The sequence below is a fragment of the Leucoraja erinacea genome, chromosome 7 (assembly GCF_028641065.1).
Source record: "Leucoraja erinacea ecotype New England chromosome 7, Leri_hhj_1, whole genome shotgun sequence".
In the NCBI taxonomy this organism is placed as follows: domain Eukaryota; kingdom Metazoa; phylum Chordata; class Chondrichthyes; order Rajiformes; family Rajidae; genus Leucoraja; species Leucoraja erinaceus.
Genome location: NC_073383.1, coordinates 2,422,109 through 2,444,032, shown reverse-complemented (window position 1 = coordinate 2,444,032; position 21,924 = coordinate 2,422,109). Strand labels below are relative to the sequence as shown.

Genomic DNA, 21,924 nt, shown 5'->3' with positions numbered 1-21,924 from the left:
TATCATCACACTCTTGGTGGATTGGATTCTTGCATGGTCCTTGCAAGCATGCAGACTGCATTTCCAAATCAGAAATGAACTGAACTCCAACTATTCATGTGGCACAAATACAGTGGCCATGGCTGGGGATATAGAGTACAAAGGTGCAAAGACGCAAGTACACACCCCCTATAGTATTAACTGTTTTTGTGGTGAAATAATATGTTGAGTTATTAACACAGATTTTACTAGCTTAGCTGGAGCTATCAGCAGAATTCCATGAATGTCCCAACAAAATATGGATCAATGCAACAATGGCAGAACTCCTTTATTTCCAGGAAATGTTACGAGTTACAGCTTCATTAATGCATCACCGTTATAGTGCAAAGTTTCCAGAAAATTAAGCTCTAACGTTTCAGAAACAAAATGCAGAAACTTTTTTTAAAACATTGTTTGCAACTCAAAACTGTAATTCAAAAGTTCTGAATTACATTATCTGTCTGGCCATAATCCAGTTTATCTAAAGCCAGAGGCAAGACATGAGGTGGACTTGACTCCATGATATCACTTTGTACAAGGAAGAAATAACAATATCTTAATAATCAATATGTTGTTGAAAATGATCAAAAGAAGAAAAAACATTTTAATCACTTTGAGAATAGAAAAATGCTTTAAAAATGAAAAAATACACATTTTGTATTGAAACATCATTACATATCCATTTAATAGTAAATATGTTGCATTTTTCACTCACCCTCAGTATCAGTAAATATATTCATGAAAAGAGAGTTGAATACAAAGAAGATTAATATTGCACATCAGTATCTTTCTGCCTTACTTCATTTCACTCTCATCAACCTGCCAGACATATTTTAACACGTGATATTATCCAATGATTTTCCAATGGAAGAGAGGCCACTGCTTCATCTCTGGGCCTTTTTGCTTTATTTCTCTTGCCGTTAGAGAAAAAGAGGCACTCTGGCTTGTGGAATACATATTGTTCATTTACAGAAGTGATTAGTGACACTAGCACCAGTAATGCAAACTAGCACAAAAATTCTCAATTGTAATAAATCATTTTGAAGTGTTTAAATTACAAATGCACCTTAGATGCTGGAAGGAAATGTGCTGCATCTCAGTAACTTAAATGCCCTATCATCTTTCTGAAAAACATGACAATTTGAAATGGCACTGTGAATGGCCAAACAAAATATCAACATTAAGGCCTTCAACAATAAGCAAATTGACATACATTTGCTCTTCATATTTTATTGTACTATCCTTTGAAGGTATTATTTCTAAAACTATCAATAAGGTTTTGAATGAATTATGCTACTTTGAGCATCACAAAACATCTTAGAATTTACTGAAAAGCAAAACATTACGACTCGTGATTTCTGAAGATAATTTTGGTAGTAGTTCTCTTGAACAAGCTTCTAAAGTAAATTTTATCTTCTAACTGATTTTATATCTTAGATACAGATAATCTGTGCCTAAACATGATCAAAACAACTTTTCACAGTGCACTATTAATCATTGTTACATTGATTTGTTGTATATTTTATTCCAGTATTAGTTCTCTAAAGACATCTGCATGAAACTGGAGCATAACATTATTTGCTATTTTCAGGACTATTTACAAATCTATTTCTGTACCCGTGTAACAGCAAAAAGAAAAGTGCAACAATTGGATAAATACTACAGTTGAACTTCTTTCTAAAACAGCACTAATATGGCCACAGTTCAGAATTTTGAAAAATCGTTTCAAGCTCCAAGTACCCCTGAAGATGCATATTGTAGTGGGGCAGTTGAGTCAACACTGAAATTTGTCCAATATTTTACTTACAGGCAGTACAGCTTGAATACAAATACAGAAGTAGCAAGTTTTTTTTAATATATACAGCTTTCACACTGAGAATACATTTAAAAAATGTCATAACATGCATTTTTCTACATTTCGCAAAAGGAATTATAAAGAACAATTACTATGCATGTGTACACACAGACTGAACTAGTGTCTGAGAATAGTTCTGTGCTTTTGTGAGACAAACCCTCAATGAATTGAGCCTCATCACACAATTCTTTATTTTAAAGCGCAAGGTAGAAGCAAACTTCAAGTTTAGCAGGTCTCATACATGGTCTCAAATAGGACGATTTGAAATGTTATGTACACTCTTATTTTTTTAAAGAGGAATTCAAATTACATTTCAAAATTAAATGCTTCTCAGGGAAACTGGTCAATGATTTCTTCCTGTTCTGATGCAATACTGTGGGAAATATTAACGTTCAGTGTCAATAACTCAGTGCTGTTCATGGAATGATTCCTTCCAAAATGGACAATCATCCTCCTCATTAGCATACATTCAGTAATGTTGTCATCTTGAGTGCTGCCATCTTTTCAGCAGTTCACACCCAGGCCTGTCCAGTGATCCGGCACCTTTAAGAAATACTTGTCCATTGCTTCGCAAAATCGTGTTCTATACAGTTCTGGGGAAACCACAGTTGGCATTTTCCCTGTGTAAAGAAAGTAGCGATATTATCAATTTTTGCAAAGTTAAGGTGATTTAAGATTTCTATTTAGAACCACATTGAAATTATACTAAACTCAATTGCTTGACGCAACATACTTAATAGATTTTTTAAAAATTGTAGATCTGAAAAACAACAAAGTGTCACAATCCCCAATTAAATCTGCGCTGGTTTGGACAAGACACCAAGTACCATGCTGCATGTGAAGCGGAAAGCACAAATATAACAACAAAAACTGAACAAAATATCAGCAAAAAGTTATTCTTGTGGTTACAACAAAGGCACAGTAGAACAGAATAATTTCTTGCACACAAAAGACAAATAGTAGTTGATTGCAAGTAAACTCTGAAAGCCAGAGATTGAGTTTAGTATACACTACACTGTTTCAAGGTGGAATGTAACAGTTTTTCTAAATTATTATATGGATGAAACAATATAAGAACACTATTCCTCAATCATTTTTGGACTTACCTTGTCCACCCAAGATGCCTGTGGACTTTACAACCATTTCAAGCTTTTTATCCCAAGTAAACGTCCTGATATAATCTAAATTGAAAACAAATTAGTACATTATTTTGGGGGAAATAATCTAGGGGAGATGTTTTTCTTTTCCTGTTTAATGACACTTCAGTAAGGATTACATTTACAAACAGAAAATCGATCCATCAAATGCATCTACTTTATGTCACTGCCTCGAAAAGGTGACACCTGTCATCAAGGATCCTCATCATTGAAGCCATGCCCTTTTCTCACTGCCATCATTGGGGAGGAAATACAGAAGCCTGAAGTCCCACACCACCAGCCTCAGAACCACCTAATTACCTACAACTATCAGGTTCTTGAACCTACCTGCACAGAACACAACAGTCAACTTCATGCACTACCATGGAGCTTTTATTCCCTAATTTTTATTGCCACTAAAGTCTTTATATTTGCACAATCCTCTTTCGTTTTGAAATATTCTGTAATGTTTATATAATTTGTTTTGTGTGTTATATGGCTGTGATGCTGCTGCAATCAAGTTTTTTCATTGTATCTGTACCTCACCACCCTTGTGCATATAATAAACTCGCCCCAACTTGACTTGCTGAGTTTCTAATGAGAAATCTGAAGGATGATTATACAGGAGCACCCTGGGTTATGAAGGAGCTATAGCTGACATTATGCACATTTTCTGATATATTTTTTTAATCATTTGTCAAGCTTGTAATAATAACAATAATAAACACGTTTCAACTTTTTCAATAATGATTGGATACAGTATACATTCCATTAGTTTAATTATTGGTAGTGTTAAGGTGAAAGTATTAACGCATATGTTGAGCAATACTATATGGGTCGGAGCTGAGAATGACCAATTCACTCAGGGAGAATTCAGATTACAGATGGTTCTCAGGAACAGAATCTATATGTAACCCGAGCTGTATTCCATTTTGGATTCCTACCAGGCTTGTATTGATTCCTGGTGTAAGCAAGTTTAAAAAACAGCAATTCTGAGTGTAAAGAATTTTGCCTATATGAAAAAACTCTTCATTCCGCACCAGATTCATCCCATGTCTACATAGCAGTGGGAACAATGTCCATATTGCAATAATAGATTAACATTAGTGCAGCTGTGTATGAGAAGGACATAGCAATTGTTTGAATTTTACATTCATAAACTATTTTATGTTATATTTACCGATAATTCCCACAACTAATTCATTTGTTGTGTCATCCCGGCCCACGAGCAGAGAATAATCAATGATGAGATGGCTTGATAGAAAATATGCATCACTATGAATGGATGCCCGCAGCACAGCTTTGCAGTGTGATCGAATATAAAGAGGATTATCACGAATCATTTTTAAAAGGTTTTCATCCAGTAATACCACGTCACAAGTCTCCTTTCCAGTTTCTGTTTTAACATTTCGATTTCTCAAAGAACCTTTTAAATCAAACACCTGAATGGGAAAAAAAACAATTATTGTCATTGACAAGACATTCAAAAACACAACATGGGTGTGCCTTCAATAAGAAAGTATTAACAATCCAAGTCCAATAAGCCTAATGTGAAACTGCATTGTTCATGATGTTTATCGACTGGGCATCAGCTTGTTGCACAAAGTTTTAATATGAGTGATGTTTTAGTCAGATTATACCATCTATCTACCATCAGTTATTTATTCACAGGATCAGAATTGCATAGCAATTTATGCATCTTCAGTTGTACATCTATATACTTTGCAGTCTAAATAAACCATGTGTTGCTGTGCATGAGTAGAGCATATAATAAAGACAGCAATTGTTTTAATATCCCAATTCTTTATCATCTATCAAGATATAACATATTATGAAAACAATTTTGAATTGCTAATCGAAACAGGACGAAAACTATTTTCAATTATTACGGCTACATACCTGAGCCATTTTTCTCCCATAGAAAAGATTCTCCATAACCAAAAGATCAAGTTTCTTCTCAGTATTATTCTGCGAGTTTTTGTAGCCTATTCGATATACGCCCAGAATTTTGGCCAGTGCTGTTGGTCTCTGCATATTAGGGGATAGGTGAAGAAAGAAAATTAATTAGACATGTAATGTTAATGGGCAAATAAAATGCGATGCAATACATTAGAAAAAAAGTTAGCCAGGCAACGCTTCAAACCTTTGGAGTTTCTTTTGTTAGATCAAGTATGAATTTCTACCTACCAGTTTTCCATGATGTTAAAAGAAAATCATGAAAAATCATTGTCTTGAAGACAGGATTCAGATTTACAGAATTTCAAAGGCAGAGAAACCTTCTAAAGAAACAAATAATCTCAGTCCTAAATGGCCAACACTTTGTCCTATTGCTGGTTCCTAATTCTAGACTTTCCATGCTAGGGTAATATTCCCAGCATCAAGACCATTAAAATTTACAATTAAATCACTAGCACTATGTCTGTCAGGGAATGTTGCCAGCAGGCCCACTCTAGACTGTAGGAGTATGTGCACTGCACTGAAGCTTGGAGCAGCCCCCAGCTTGGAGCAGGGGGAGGACCACAGTCTAGGGTCCTTCTGCTGCTGGACATGTGGGGGTGGGGGGGGCTGCAAGGAGTGGTGGAGATGTCCCTCAAATGAGGAAAGGGATATCACCCCAGGAAGCCACGTAAGTGGCAAGGATGTTGGGTATAATAATCTTTCTGTGAACACTACGATATGAATCTAATGAATGTATGGAAAGGCTCTGAGAATGCCAGAAGAATTTTTGCACAGTTCTTGTTTTGTATATATTTTTTATTCTGAATAAAGTTTACATTTTTTTTAATTTATACTTACTTACTACTCAATCTCTCCTCAAATAACAACTGTCATTTTTGCAATTTACCCAGTGATTCACTGTTGCTTACCCTGTAAAGCTAACTTATCCTTCTTTTAGTAATAAAGGGACTAAAACTGTACAAGGTACTCCAAGTGTGATCCCAACTAAACACTAATAATTGATGATGGATCTCAGGGCGGCAAGATGGCGCAGTGGTAGAGTTGCTACCATACAGCATAGGAGACCCGGGTTTGATCCCGACTACGGGTGCTGTTTGTACCGTTTGTATGTTCTCCGTGTGGGTTTTCACCATGATATTCGGTTTCCTCTCACATTCCATAGAAGTACATGTTTGTAGGTTAATTGGATTGAGTTTGTATACTTGGTGTAAGTGTAACTTGTCCCTAGTGTGTGTGTGTAGGATAGTGTTAATGTGCAGGGATCGCGCGGACATGGTCGGCCAAAGGGTCTGTTTCTGTGCTGTATCTCTAAACTAAACCTCCTGTTATAATTTACCCGTTGCTTTCTCAACTGGTAGTTTGTTATAACATAATAGGCAAGATTGTTATGGTGATGTGCTGATTCAGTTTTCTTTTCTCCCGAATTTGCATCTATGGACCCTTGTGCAGGTTAAAGGGCTTGGAATTTCCAATGGGATGCTAAATTCCATGGGAGCTCTGTTTTAAAGTGGAGAACATCAGCATATACTGAAATTGTAGAATTGGCTGTAAAATGCCAGAGTATTCCTCTAATGAGTTACTGATACCGTACAGTAGAATCCAGCCCTATATTTTTGCACAAAAGTACCATAGAACGTGTTTGAATTATGCAGTGCACATTCCACATTTATCCGCATCGGATGATGAGTAGAGGTCAATGTTACTGGCATTTATTAACTTGAGGTACTACAGAAACTAAACACTCTGTAGCCATGCCACCACAGATTAAAAACCTGGGCATGAAAAGCAAACAACTGGTGGGAAAATCAGTAACTCATCCAGATCCCGACAACCTGCTGTAATTACCTTTTGCTGAACGGCAGTTACAATATAATTAAAATAATGAGGAGCAAAATCTAGGAAAGACTGGACTTCCAGGCGAGGCATCTGCTTCAGAATAAAGCGGTCATCTGGAAAAAACAAACAACAAATCTGTCAGATATTTGAATTTGAAGAACTCAAGTAAATTCCACTTGAAGATAAGTAAGAATTCCTAATAAATAAGTATTCGGCAATAATTCTTAAAGATATATTCCAGACTACATTTTCAAGTTAACCAGAATTTAAGGTATTTAGATCCAATTGCATTGTTTTGCTTTATGTACCATATTGCCTTGATATTAACCAATGTGACCACAAGACACTAATCTGACCCCCATTAATGATCTATGGATACAAAAACTTATCAACCTAGTTGGTCAGTGTACCTGTTTTCAATTTGAAGTTGAAGGTAACTACAGATTGTTTTTTCACATTGGTACTGCTTGGTGGAACTTATCATTAGCTTTTATTATTCTTATAAAATTAGTTGGAGGATGACTAATTGCTTAGTTCTCCTAACTCCCATTGTTCACTCGATATCACGTAAAATTGCCAAATGAAGGTTACTGTTGGAAGTTTTAAACGATCCTATAAACTCAGGTAGGCTTTACAATTAAAAAGATAATGCATGCAGTTATGGTGAGCCATAAATAAATTGCCGATGCTTCCTGAAAATTTACTCAAAGAAATCTTTCAAGTCAACAAACACTGGCTGCTTCTTTTTACCCTCTATGTTACAAACTAATTCCAAATGTTCCATTTTGAAGTCTTGTTCCTGCAGCCCAAAACAAGTAATTATGTGAATGTATATTTTGTACTTTTAATTTTGCTTTCATTAAATCATTTTGCTCTTTCAAATGAAATATTGCATCAGGATCGCATCTGCCCATATCAGTAAAAATCGCTGAATACCATTTATTGTACCGTATATTGCACAATACTTTAATTATCAAAAACAGACTAATCAGATGTCTGGAATTAGGAGGGTATTGTCAAACGTTATACAATATAACCCCACTTAACTGGCCACAATGTTAGTGTCTGCAGGCATTAGAAAACAGCAATTTTGAAGATATTGTTATGCTTCACCCTCTGTCCTATGAAGGTATTCAGTGTGGAAACAGGAATTGGAGGTAACTGACTTTTATGAATAGTGAGGCCTCACTATTCACAAGGAAAGAGCTTTCACGTCGCGGCCCTGTTTTCACCAATCTTTCCACCACCACGCACAAGAAGCGCAAGACTGACACCATTGTGTGCAGATGCCGAGAAGTGTGTTCAGCTCTGGCTGAACAACTTCTAATCTTGTTTGTGGACTCGATAAGAAGATGATCTAGATCCGACAAATAATCTTGAACCAGGTACTAGAGGCAAAGTCTGTTCCCCTTCAAATGAAAGGAAGGGAGTGGCCATACGCAAATACCAGAGTAAAAATATTTTAATATCACGTTACAGGTGTATAATTAAACCCAAGATTAAAAAGCTGAGATTTAAAACAATTATTTACTTTGAAATTTAATTTTTTGAAAGTAGTTTAATTTTTTGAAAGTAGTGCTTTAAAAACTGTCCATCACATGCTTTAAGTTTTACTTTAAAACTTTTAAATTTAAACTTAGTCAAAACTGCCACAACATCAAACGAATCCGAATAAGTTTAACAAATACAAAAAAAACGTTAAAGTAATCCGACAATACTTAGTACTGAATATAAATAGCTGGTCATTACTCCATTGGTTGTTTCTGGGGCCTCACTATGCACAAATTGAGTTCCATGTACCTTCATAAAGTACCATCCTGACATCTTAAAAAACCTCAAACTTATCTGTATTAAACTTCATTAACCATTCCTCAGCCCACCTGCTCTGATTTCATGACACATATGTTAGCAGTTTTACAATCCTATGGTTTAATCCATGGAATTAAATGGCCCGTGTTATCTTATTCTATTATGTTGCCGGCCAGAACTAAACTTTCCTGATATAAAATTCAACATTTCCTTTGAAATTATTTATTGAACAAAAGATTCTAATTACCTTCTGTGGCATAAAAAGCTGCTCCTGATTTGCCTCCCCGGGCCTGCCATGGTACACAGTGAGACAGAGATCGGATGAAGTCATCCTCATTGCTTGCCAGAATAACATCCCGCATTTTGTGGAATTCTTCGGAATAATAGATTCGACAGTAGAACTTGGCATTGGCATCTGAAAACTCTGTGCAAAGCAGTTTAAAAATTATAATGAACATCCAGTGTGGAAATGTACAGTTAATTTGGTAACTTCTGAATGCTGTTAAATAGTTCAGAATGATCACATGCCCTGTCTATTTCCCCGTGCTCCAAGGCTGCAGTAAATACTACCAAGTTCCCCTGGTAGCACTTCCCAAACATACAACTTCTACAACCCAAAGGGAAAAAATAGCAGACGCATGGGAACATCGTCACTCACATTACCCACTAAGTCACAAAGTTTAGTTTATTATTGTCACATGTACTGAGGTCCAGTGAAAAGCTTTTTGTTGCATGCTATCCAGTCAACGGAAAGACTGTACATGGTTACAATCGAGCCGTTTGCAGTGTACATATACAGGATAAAGGGTACAATATTTAGTGCAAGACAAAGTTAGATTAAAGATAGTTCTAGGGTCTCTAATGAGGTAGATGGGAGGCCAGGGCTGCACTCGAGCCGGTGAGAAGACTGTTCAGTTACCAGATAACAGCTGAGAACAAACTGCCCTGTATCTGGAAGCATGCATTTTCAAACTTGCTTGACGGGGAAGAAGAGGGAATGACTGGGGTGAGACAGGTCCTTGATTATGCTGCTGGCCTTGCCAAGGCAGCAAGAAGTGTAGATGGAGCCAATGGAAGGGAGGTTGGTTTGTGTTTGAGATTGGGGCTACGTTCACAACTCTGCAATTTCTTGCAGTCTTGGATGTCAATCATAATTCCTTTAGTGAGTCATAATCTCCATGTTATGTCTTGCTGACATTGAGGGAGAGGTTGTTGATTTGGCACCAGGTTGCGAGGTTCTCAATCTCATTCCTGTACTCCATCTCGTCATTATTTGATATCCGGCCCACTATGTTGATGTTGTCTGTGAACTTATAAATTGAGTTGGATTGGTATTTGACTGCACAGTACAGGGAATGTAGTTGGAGGCTGAGAAGGCATCCTTGTGGAGCACCCATGTTGAGGAGTATCGTCGAGGATGATTTGTCCTCTATCCTCACTGATCGTGGTCTGTTTGTCAGGAAGTCGAGGATCCTGTAGAGATGGGAGTGCTGACTCCAAGTTCCACGAGTTTGGAGGTGACCATGGTTGGGATAATGGTACTGAAAGCAGAGCTGTAGTTTATGAATACGAGTCTGATGTAGTTGTCCTTTTTATCTAGGTATTCCAGTGATCAGTGTAGGGCCAGAGAGATGGCATCAGCCGTGGACCTGTTGTGGCAGTAGGCGAGCTCCAGTGGAGCAAGGCTGCTTGGTAGGTTGGATTTAATGTGTGCAACAATCAGCCTCTCAAAGCACTTCATGATGGTGATGTCAAGGCCACTGGACGGTAGTCATTGAGGTACGAGATCTTGCTTTTCTTTGGCACCAGGATGTTAATGGTCTTCTTGAAACAGGTGGATACCTCAGAACGGAGTAGGGAGGGTTTGAAAGATGTCTGTGAACACTCTCGCTAGTTGGCCCAAGCAATTCCTAATGCCATGGCCAGGGACTGTGCGGGCCAGCTGCATTCGTGGGTTCATGCTCAGGAAGACTGATCCTAGTGACCCTGGGAAAAGGTACACTAGAGTCTGGCAGGACAAATATCATCGTCTTGTTGGCCTTCTGCTCAATGCGAGCATAGAAAGCATTTTGTTCATCAGGGTGGGCCGCACTATCACCAGCGATACTGCCCGGGTTATTCCTTCATTACCAGGTCAAAACCTAACTCCCCAAGATAGGGGGAGTTCCTCCATTGCTCTATCAAATGGACTACAGTAATACAATGATTACATTCTCACAGGCAATTAGAGTTGGGCAATCAATGCTGATCTTATGAGGAATGCCAACAATCCATGGATGAACAATAAAAAAACAATTCATAACGCCATAAATAAGAAAATTAAAGATATCTTTTGCCGAGGACAGATGATGATTATGGTCTATTGAAGTGAATGAGTTTAAATAAAATGTTATGCTATCACGTCGTCAAATTTTTCGAGTTAGCTAGAGTACAAATAATCTTCATGAAACAGATAATTGGAAATTGAATTATTTTTCGCTCAATTGAGATTATTTGAAGTTTACAAGTCCTTCACAGTTCATTAGCTAGGCGTTTTACTGCAAGACATAAACACTGTCAGGCCTCCGTTCATACTTTGTACTTGATACTTCACACGAGGAGAATGCAATGGAGTTAACCTCCAGGGAAAAGAGGCTAAAAACTTTCACAGCATGTCATCATGGAATATAGGACATTGATTCCTATACATCCTCTGTTCTGGACTTTATAAACTCCACCATCAATAGTGTCACCTCCCTCAAACAGGTGACCATATACCCGAATCAGAAGCCATGGATGAACAGCGAGGTCAGGCTACTGCTGAAAGCACGGGACACCGCTTTCAGGTCAGGCGATGCTCGAGCCTACAGTTCATCCAGGGCTAACCTGAAGAGGGGCATCAGGAAGGCCAAGCACTGCCATAAGCTCAGGATTGAGGAGCACTTCAACAACAACTCCGACCCCCGACGCATGTGGCAAGGCATCCAGGCCATCACGGACTACAGACCCTCCAACATCACCCCCACATCCAGCGACGCCTCCTTCCTTGAGGAGCTGAATCACTTCTATGGCCGCTTCGACAGGGACAATCTAGAGACAGCCATCAAGGCTGTGCTACCTGCCGATCACCAACCCCTCACACTCACCCCCTACGACGTGTACGTGGCACTGAGTAGGACTAATGCACGTAAGGCTGCTGGTCCTGACGGCATCCCCGGGCGCATGCTCAGCGCCTGTGCTGCGCAGCTGACAGACGTCTGGCCTGACATCTTCAACCTGTCACTTGCCCAGGCAGTTGTCCCCACTTGCCTTAAAGCCACCTCCATCGTGCCAGTGCCAAAACACTCCACTGCGGCAAGCCTCAACGACTTCCGCCCAGTTGCACTTACCCCCATCATCACCAAGTGCTTCGAGAGGCTGGTCCTGGCACACCTCAAAGCTGCCTACCCCCCACACTGGATCCCTATCAGTTTGCCTACCGCAAGAACAGGAGTACGGAGGATGCCATCTCAACGGCACTTCACTCCGCCCTCTCCCACCTTGACAACAGAGACACTTATGTAAGAATGCTGTTCATCGATTACAGCTCAGCATTCAACACCATTATTCCATCAAAACTGATCACCAAACTCGGTAACCTGGGCATCGAACCCTCCCTCTGCAACTGGATACTTTTCTAACCAACAGACCCCAGTCTGTGAGGTTAGACAAGCACACCTCTTCAACCCTCACCCTGAACAACGGCGTTCCTCAGGGCTGTGTGCTGAGCCCCCTCCTCTACTCACTCTTCACCTATGACTGCACACCTGTATATGGTAATAACACCATCATCAAGTATGCAGATGATACAACGGCATTGGCCTCATCAGCAACAGCAATGAGCTGGCCTACAGGGAGGAGGTTTAGCAGCATGGTGCGCTGACAACAACCTGGCCCTTTGCAAGAAGACCAAGGAGCCATTGTAGACTTCAGGAAGTCCAGAGGCGGCACGCACACCCCCATCCACATTAACGGGACGGAGGTGGAACGTGTTTCTAGCTTCAGGTTCCTGGGAGTCAACATCTCCAATGACCTCTCTTGGACCCACAATACCTCTACTCTGATCAAGAAGGCTCATCAGCGTCTCTTCTTCCTGAGAAGACTGAAGAAGGTCCATCTGTCTCCTCAGATCCTGGTGAACTTCTACCGCTGCACCATCGAGAGCATCCTTACCAACTGCATCACAGTATGGTATGGCAACTGCTCTGTCTCCGACTGGAAGGCATTGCAGAGGGTGGTGAAAATTACCCAACGCATCACCGGTTCCACGCTCCCCTCCATTGAGTCTGTCCAAAGCAAGCGCTGTCTGCGGAGGGCGCTCAGCATCGCCAAGGACTGCTCTCACCCCAACCATGGACTGTTTACCCTCCTACCATCCGGGAGGCGCTACAGGTCTCTCCGTTGCCGAACCAGCAGGTCGAGGAACAGCTTCTTTCCGGCGGCTGTCACTCTACTCACCAACGTACCTCGGTGACTGCCAATCACCCACCCCCCCGGACACTTATTATTATTTTTTTTTTATTCAAAATCGTTTGCTATGTCGCTCTTCAAAGGAGATGCTAAATGCATTTCGTTGTCTCTGTACTGTACACTGACAATGACAATTAAAATTGAATCTGAATCTGAATCTGAATGTGGTGCACGGTTCATAATATTTTGCCATAGACAGTTCCTAATTATGTAGTTACAACATTAAAGCATATTATTGTAAAGTATAAACAAGTAGTTCCATGCAAGAAACTTTATATCATACATTTCTTGGCTCAAGGATGATTGAAATGTCATGTAGCTAATTAAACATTCTCCAAGCAGTCATTCTTGCAATGTAGATCAAGAAAAATTGGCCTTTGCACACAGGTGCCCCATTTAAAAAAATAACAATGACCAAATTGTACATTTGGTGAAAGGATACATATTGTCCAGGATTCAGAATATTCTCCATTTCCTTGAAAATAATATCAGGGGATGGTCTGATGAAGGGTCTCGACCCGAAACATCACCTATTCCTTTTCTCCAGAGATGCTGCCTGATCCGCTGAGGTACTCCAGCATTTTGTGTCTATCTTTGGTGTAAACCAGCATCTGCAGTTCCTTCTTACAGAATCTGTTTAACTGTTTCATTCACAGGCCAAAGCAAACAAACAATGCAATACTGAGGAATTAACCTGCATTATGCTTTCAAACACAAGTGCCTTTGTCTGCCCTTCCATCAATTATTCATCCAAAAAGTTCACTGGATTTTTTTTCACTATTTCATAGTTTTAAGGTTATACAGCCATTACAGAATAACAAGTCTTCTGATCTTCAGTTTCATATGAACATATTAAAATAGTAAACACTGCACATTTAGAAACCAGGGCAATGCCTTCATGATCAAAATGAACCAATGAAAAGTTTGTTTTGCTTGTGACGTAATTGCCATTTGCTTGAGCCTGATGCATTCAAGTATTTGGGGGTGGAATTTAACCTATACGCTTCTAACTTTAAAGAGGTGATCTAAAAACTGAAGGGTTTGGAAAGGAAGATTTGGGTGCCTAAATTAATTAATTAAAACTAAAGGGGAATAGGGTTTGTAAGGGGAAGTACCAGTTTCACAAAGAACACTAGGTGGGTTAGATGTTAACATGGAACACCAAGGAACACCAAGCACAGGAACATGCCCTTTGGCCCACAATGCCTCTGCTACCTGTGATGCCAACTTAAACTGCATATCTGTCTGTACATGGTCTATAACCCTCAATTCTTTGTCTGTTCAGGTGCTTGTCTAAATGCCTCTTAAACTTGCCCTGGCAGTGTGTTCCAGGCACCTACTACTCTATGTAAATAAACTTGCTTGATAAATCTTCTCCTTTCACCTTAAAGCTATGTCTTCTATTATTTGACATTTCCACCCTGGGGAAAAAGGCTTTGAAGTTCCTCAATTTGATATAATTCTATCAGGTTGCCCCTCGGCCTCCAATGCACCAGAGGATACAATCAAGGTTTATTCAACTTCTCCTTATGGCAAATACTCTTTGATCAATGCAACATCCGGGTAACTTCCTTCACATCCTCTACAAAGACTCCACATCCATCCCGTAATACAGCAATCAGAGTGGCATACGATACTCTAAATGTGACCTAATCAAATGCTATACAACTGTAACATGACGTCCTACTTTTATATTAAACACACCAATAGTTGAAGACATTCACATGCATGCTATGTTCTAATCAAAAATGGCACTGTAATGTTTCCCTCCAAAAACTACTCAACTTAACATGTAAACCTTACAGCAGCTTCAAAGGTTGTCATCTTTCAAACATAAGTGCCTTTGTCTGCCCTCCCATCAATTATTCATCCAAAAAGTTCACTGGATTTGTTTCACTATTCCATAGTTTTAAGGTTATACAGCCACTACAGAATAACAAGTCTTCTGATCTTCAGTTTCATATGAACATATTAAAATAATAAACACTGCACATTTAGAAACCAGGACGATGCCTTCATGATCAAAATGAACCTATGAAAAGTTTGTTTTGCTTATGACGTAATTGTCATTTGCTTGAGCCTGATGCAGATATATTAAAATATATAAAAAACATAAACTGGAAGATTTCAGTGGGTCAAGTGGCCTTTGTGGAAGCTAAAGTGGTGTCCTGATGCAGGGCCTCAACCTGAAAAGTCCACGCACCTTTTGACTCCACAGATGCTGCATCACCTGCTGAGTCCTTTCTGTTCTGTTCTGATTTGTTTGTTTTTTTTAATTCAGAATCCAGCAGCTGCAGTCTCTTTTATCTTTGGAGAAATTGACTTCATGACTTCAGAATTAAGGGACAGAAGTTTAGGGGTAATATGAGGGGGAACTTCTTTACTCAGAGAGTGGTAACGGTGTGGAATGAGCTTCCAGTGGAAGTGGTGGAGGCAGGTTCATTGGTATCATTTAAAATAAATTGGATAGGCATATGGATGAGAAGGGAATGGAGGGTTATGGTATGAGTGCAGGCAGGTGGGACTAAGGGGAAAAAAAAAATTTGTTCGGCACGGACTTGTAGGGCCGAGATGGCCTGTTTCCGTGCTGTAATTGTTATATGGTTATATGGTTATAAATTATACTGTTGTAATAAAATGCTGCAAAAAAATACTGTTGTGCTAGAATGCTTGAAACCAGAGTGGAAACTAGGTATTACCCCTTCTAACTCTTGATTGGGCATACCAAAGACAAAGGTCGCATTTCTGCTGTGAACCCTGGAGGTTAACTAATTTATCACCTCAGGAATTCAACTTTGAACTAATCTTGTCCATGATGCTCTGTGTTAAAAAATGTGCAACTTTATGTATAATTGGCTATTGGAAATATGTTGCAAATATCTTATGATAATAAATGAAGAGAGGAGCTCTAGAATAGCTCAGCACATAGTTAATAATACTTACGCAGTTCCACATGAGTGTTTCCAAGCTGCTTCTTTTGTTTGTCATCATCACCATCATCTAAAGTAAAGCAAAGCATTTAATGGAGGCACATTGTAAATGTTTTTGGTATGCAGCTCTAGATGACTAATGCCAGATGACATCACCATTACACCAAATGGTGTAATGTACGTAATCAGTTTGAGTACAATTACAAACCATGTTTCTTCCTTATAATTCTTTTCATGATACCTACTAGAAAAGTGCAAGTCTAAAATAAATTTCGCATTTCTGTTCAAATATATGTACAAAACTACTGACAAATATTTTAAGATAACGGTTTGACATTGCTAGTGGTACAGATAGTCCTGCTATATTGAGATTTTACACTACAAAGAAACTTTTTGATTCTGAAAATTGCATTGTAAAAACAATCATGCTAAATTGGCAAAAGAGGGTTAGAACAATTTGGACTCACAATAACAGTTATTTCTCCCACAGGAATTTCAAATACAAAGGTCTTTTTTAAATCCACATTTCTATTTGTTATTTGAAGCTAAAAATACTGAAGGCTGTGTGTTACATTGTTCAATGATGAATCATTGCACAAGTGTCAATAGAAGTAACTCATCAATTTCAATGACCACCCCAGGTGAAACTGACAGGTGAACTCATACGAGACAATGGTATCTGTTTACTGTGGAGAGGTTAGATGGAAACAGTTTCTTTTCCCAAGACTGTTTATTTCCCAAGACAGGTTTCTTTTCTGCTCGTCAATTTCCAAAGAAATTTTTAAATAGTTCTTCAGTTCCCAATAGAAATTGCATTATAACCACTTTGGCCTGTGTAATACAAAAAGCGTTGCCTTATGCATTAATTGTGTTATATCCAGAGTTGTTTTAAACACGTGTTATAGCAGACCTACCTGTATATCAAGCAAAACCTCATTTATAAGTAGATATACTTTTATATCAATGTCAGTTAATGTCATAAAACCACCAACAGCGGCTTGTTTTATATACCTAATCTGATTGTGAATACATCTACAGAAAATAGATTACAATAGAATTGAGTAGGTAACTCAATTCAACTCAATTCAACTATAATGTCATTGCACAAATACAAGTAATGGGTACAACGAAATGCAGTTTAGCGTCAGTCCGTAGTAGTAGTGCAATATAGAAATAAAAATACAGAATAATCAAACAATGTGGACGGAGGGACTGGAGAAATCTATCGGCGGGACTCCGAGTTCAGCAATGTGATGGTATTATTGTAGAAGCTGTTCCTCATCCTACTAGTACGAGACCTGAGGCTCCTGTAGCGCCTCCCTGATGGGAGGAGGGCAAACAGTCCATGGTTGGGGTGGGAGGGGTCTTTAATGATCTGAATAATTACGATGATTGCTAATTCAATGTAGATCCGTACTTGCTACAAATTGAAATTCACAATCAATGCATCAGGGTGCAGACATTAAGCCATGTTCTGCACACATTGATGCATCTACAGTGAAGAACCCATTTACCAGCAATCTGATGTGTAGGAAGGAACTGCAGATGCTGATTTAAACCGAAGGTAGACACATAAATCTGGAGTAACTCAGCGGGTCAGACAGTATCTCTGGAGAAAATATGGGTCTCGACCTTTCTTCAGAGTCTGAAGAAGGGTCTCGACCTGAAATGTTACCTATCCCTTTTCTCCAGAGTTGCTGTCTGACCCGCTGAGTTATTTCAGCTTTTTGTGTCTATCTACTGGCAATCTGACGATGAGTTATGAATCATCCTTTCAGAGTCAAGGAGACTTGCCTATTATTGAAAAGGATTTTATATTCATGGCAAAGGGGCAAACAAAATTCAATACTTTGAAAGGATTTCAACATACAACGAACATTTAACACAAAAAGATTGGAGATCAAGTATTCTGGCAGACATACAGGAGAGAGAAATTGAAAAGATATGTAAACAATATTTTATAAATTACATGGTATAGATTAAAAAGTGTATCAGTAAATGACATTTATATTACAGATAGTCCCAAGGAATCATTTTAAACTTTGAAGGAACTAAACAACATTGATTAACAAAATGTTATTGGTCCGAAAGAGAAAAAAAATAATCAAATTTCACATTATTAGAGCAACTGCCCCATTCACAGCCTTCAACGCTTGTAGCCTGGTTGGTTCCATAGTCGGAAATCAGAGTTGTTTCCAGTAATGGTATTAATATAGCAACTTTGCAATGAAGTGAAAGAAGAAAAACAAACGCTGTTAGCAATGCAGAAGTTCAAAAGGCACATACAATGTCATTGTATAATGTTTAGTGTGCCAGTGACTGGGACTTCACTGTACCTTGTGATTCTGCAGCATGATCCTCTGCCCCTCCTTTCCCTGATTGTGTGACCTGGAAAAAAGCACTATCTGCACCTTGTAAAGCCTCTTTTCTCTGTATGGACAGTTCGGGGCTTTTACCCCCTGAACCTCGGAAAAATGATAAAACTCCAGAAGTTTTTCTTGCTAGAAAAGAGCAAGAACATTATATATATATATCTATATATATAATTATATATATAATTTCTAAATTAATTTTGATCAATTTTTTTGCCAAGATCTAAAAGTAAGCCAGCCAGGCGGCAGTAGCAAAATAAAATGTGATGCTGCTGAACTTTTTAAGCTATAATGCACTCAAAAACAGGCACTGCATCTGAACAAGCCTTTCAAAATAAACTTACATATCTGTTCAGAGTCAGCCGTGCGATTCCCTTGACTACTGCTGCTTTCCAAGTGCCTTGCAGGGCTGCTGGTTTTTGCTCTGTCTGCATTACTGAAATAATGAAGAGATGAAAGATGAAAAATTCTGTTTGAGGATCATCCTAAAATATATAGGATATGGTAATTGCACAAAATATTCACTGGACCTCCCTTCATGGAATACGAAATGTCAGATATAACAGTCATTGCACTAAATCAGTGATACTTGTTCAAGACTGTTTCAGCAAAATCTATCCTGCAATCCTCAAGCTTGCAATTTTCCATTGTTGGATATCGGAGGTGAAGAGTTTGCTTCAGATTGCATCAAGTTACAGTGAACATGACAGCAAACGGTTTTAAAAAAAGAGTTAAAAAAAGTTTCGAAAAATAAGCAATATAAATCAGAAGGAATTCCATTGCACAGAAATAAGATTTAAAAAAAAACAGGTGTTACAGTGATTTAAAATAATGGGTAGCGTTGAAGTTCCATTTAAAGGAGAGGATGTGAATGTAATTGAATAACCCGCATATCATTGTATCACATCCACAACTGAGCAGTGACATTGATAAATACAACTAAAGAAAGTGTTACTTCAGCTATATTCTCGACCCCAACCCAATTACTTTATCTGCTGCATGCTCTCATCACTTCCACTCTTCAAAGATTCTCTTCCAAGATCTTCCACGACATTCTTGTATTCTTTACAGCTACAGGGAATATGAAAAGGTTAGAGGCTAGTATTTACTGAATTACAACAGGTGAAAAAAATGTCTTAAAAATTAAAACAGTACCTGAGTGCAAATGCAATGATTGAACTCGGCTCCCTCTCACACACGGTAATTGGGACACGCTCATGTTCCCACATAAGGAAGTGTTTATCTGGATCACTATTAATTAAACAATGTAATAAACAAATGGTCACATCGTTTTGCAAAGATTGTATAGGAACAGTGCATCTGGTATATTGATTGTTAAATTTAGAAGCTGGCTATGTTTCACTTCCACAATGAAATATAGATCATACTAGACTAAGTGGACCCGTTGGGTCCCTGTCACACAGGAGGCTTGGTCCCCCAACGCAATATTCCACCACTCACCCATTGCCCCCAACTGCACAGGCGCAGCTCGTTTCCCCTCATCCCTAGCACTCTCTCCCCCTCCTCTTCACCCTCCCTCTTCTTTCCCCTCCCCAATCCCTCCCTCACCTCTCCCATACCCTCAGTCACTCCGTCCCTCCCTCCATACCTCCTCTCCCTACCCTCCTCCTATCCCTTTTATCCCTCACTCATTATCTCCCCCACCTCCCCCACTCCTTATGAAACTTGGTGCGCTCGCAGCAAAGGCTAACGGTGAATAAGCTGGCAAAAAATCGTAGCGCTATCGCGTACCGTTTTTGCGCAAATAGAAAAACTGCGCAAACTGGAAGAGCACGAGATCAGAGCTAATTATGTATAAAGTTGTTTGGCGGTGCTGGCTCGAAGGGCCGAACTGCCTACCCCTGCACCTATTGTCTAAAACTATTTAAGTTGTTAACTTCCCCCAACGTTTAATAGTGAAAGACATTTGAAGATATTTCAAATATTTGATATTTGAAAATATTTGCAGACGTTGAATAGTGAAAGTTGACTTCTCATGAATGAACAGATTTTAGGCATCGGGTTGACATCCATAGGATCAGCTGGTCCACAGTTCTCCATAAAATGATATCACTGATATGACCAGCAGATACATTGCAATAAAGTGAAATTGTTTTGTACTTTGCACTGAATTATATTTTTTAGGATGCAGAAACAAAGTTAAATCTCTAGATATATTGTCCAAATTCCATCCCCTTATTTGCAAATGATAGATTTCAAAACATAGGAATGTAATTCAGAACAACGATTTTGTTTCAAGTTAAGCATGAAACAGATTGGCTTTTTTTTGACAGGAACAAAACTCACAATGGGAAGGGAATGGGGTTATAGCTGCTTCCTGGAAGTAGGTTTGCAAAAATGGCCTTCATAGTTGACTTTTCTTTCACTTGACTGTCACAGGAGCCCAGCAGGTGTCCATCACATACATCTGCAAATGTTAATGTCACTTGATCAAACTCATTATATTGAAACCACTAACATGTGGTCACAAATGGTGGAATGATGCCAACATATCAAATGTATCTTTCCATTACATTCCCCTTGTCTTTTCCACCACAATTGCATTTTAATGAATACAAACTAATTATGCTACATGAATCTTGTCATCATTAAATGTTCAGCAAAATAAATTGACATCATACGTTGGTTAACAGCATTACATTTTTTAGCCCTTGTAAAAGATCACAATCTTGATTGTTCAGGGCTGTGAACACACATCAGTACCAAGATAAACAAACTATATATCCAATCATTTTGTCAAAAGGTCAACACTTCATTAACGGAATTCTGCATTTACGATTGCTATTCTGTTCATTTACAAGCAATATCTGGAATAGGTAATTCAACACAATACAAGCAATATCTGGCATAGGTAATTCAACACAATACAAGCAATATCTGGCATAGGTAATTCAACCCAACCAGTTCATATCGGCATTCATATTCTGCCTTTACACACATGTCGAGGAGCTCCTGAGTGCGTGCCAGATGGCGCAAACGAGATAGCTTGCGTTTGAAGCATGTAGGGAAACTTTCAAGTTCCGTGTCTCCCGTTTAAAGAACAGCTCATAGTTACTCAAACATCCTTATTCTCCAGTGCTGCAGTTAATGAACTGACAAGTTCTGACTAGCCAAAGTGCAAGTATGTCACTGACATTGAAAATAAAATGTACTTACCATCAACATAATTGCTATCTTGGTCATTAGTAATAGACAGTGCAGGGATGACAGGCCCAGCATATGGCTGTTCTGTGCATACATCTGGAGTGGAGAGTAACTGAGAGCTGCCATTATTTGTGCAGCAAACTGCCATATTGGTCAATAAACGATCCTCTGTAAAAAATACATTTTCATAAACCACAATTTCAAATATTTGACATTACAGAATCTGATGGTCATTTTTTTATACACTAGTATATTACATCTGCCAATTAATTTGAATAAACTTAAAATTAAACATTGACAAGATATGGAGATTAAACGTTTGATCATAGACCGCTTCCGTTATCAATAGCACATAC

General features: G+C 38.8%; 1 protein-coding gene across 4 annotated transcripts in view; it reads right to left on the bottom strand.

The window, feature by feature from the left end:
- Positions 1 to 281: 281 nt before the first annotated feature.
- Positions 282 to 21,924, bottom strand: part of pikfyve (phosphoinositide kinase, FYVE finger containing) — a 126,560-nt gene continuing 104,917 nt past the window's right edge. For 3 of the 4 annotated variants that reach the window (XM_055637655.1, XM_055637658.1, XM_055637656.1), the window contains 13 exons: positions 21,581 to 21,736; positions 20,711 to 20,831; positions 19,559 to 19,654; positions 19,391 to 19,474; positions 18,748 to 18,839; positions 18,368 to 18,532; positions 16,045 to 16,101; positions 8,861 to 9,037; positions 6,814 to 6,917; positions 4,909 to 5,037; positions 4,190 to 4,451; positions 2,980 to 3,054; positions 282 to 2,493 (listed from right to left, as the gene is read on the bottom strand). In XM_055637655.1, coding sequence (XP_055493630.1) covers positions 2,378 to 2,493; positions 2,980 to 3,054; positions 4,190 to 4,451; positions 4,909 to 5,037; positions 6,814 to 6,917; positions 8,861 to 9,037; positions 16,045 to 16,101; positions 18,368 to 18,532; positions 18,748 to 18,839; positions 19,391 to 19,474; positions 19,559 to 19,654; positions 20,711 to 20,831; positions 21,581 to 21,736 — 1,634 coding nt within the window. In that variant the 3' untranslated portion in view covers positions 282 to 2,377. The remainder of the gene's footprint in view (positions 2,494 to 2,979; positions 3,055 to 4,189; positions 4,452 to 4,908; positions 5,038 to 6,813; positions 6,918 to 8,860; positions 9,038 to 16,044; positions 16,102 to 18,367; positions 18,533 to 18,747; positions 18,840 to 19,390; positions 19,475 to 19,558; positions 19,655 to 20,710; positions 20,832 to 21,580; positions 21,737 to 21,924) is intronic. The other variant, XM_055637657.1, reaches the window with a different exon arrangement.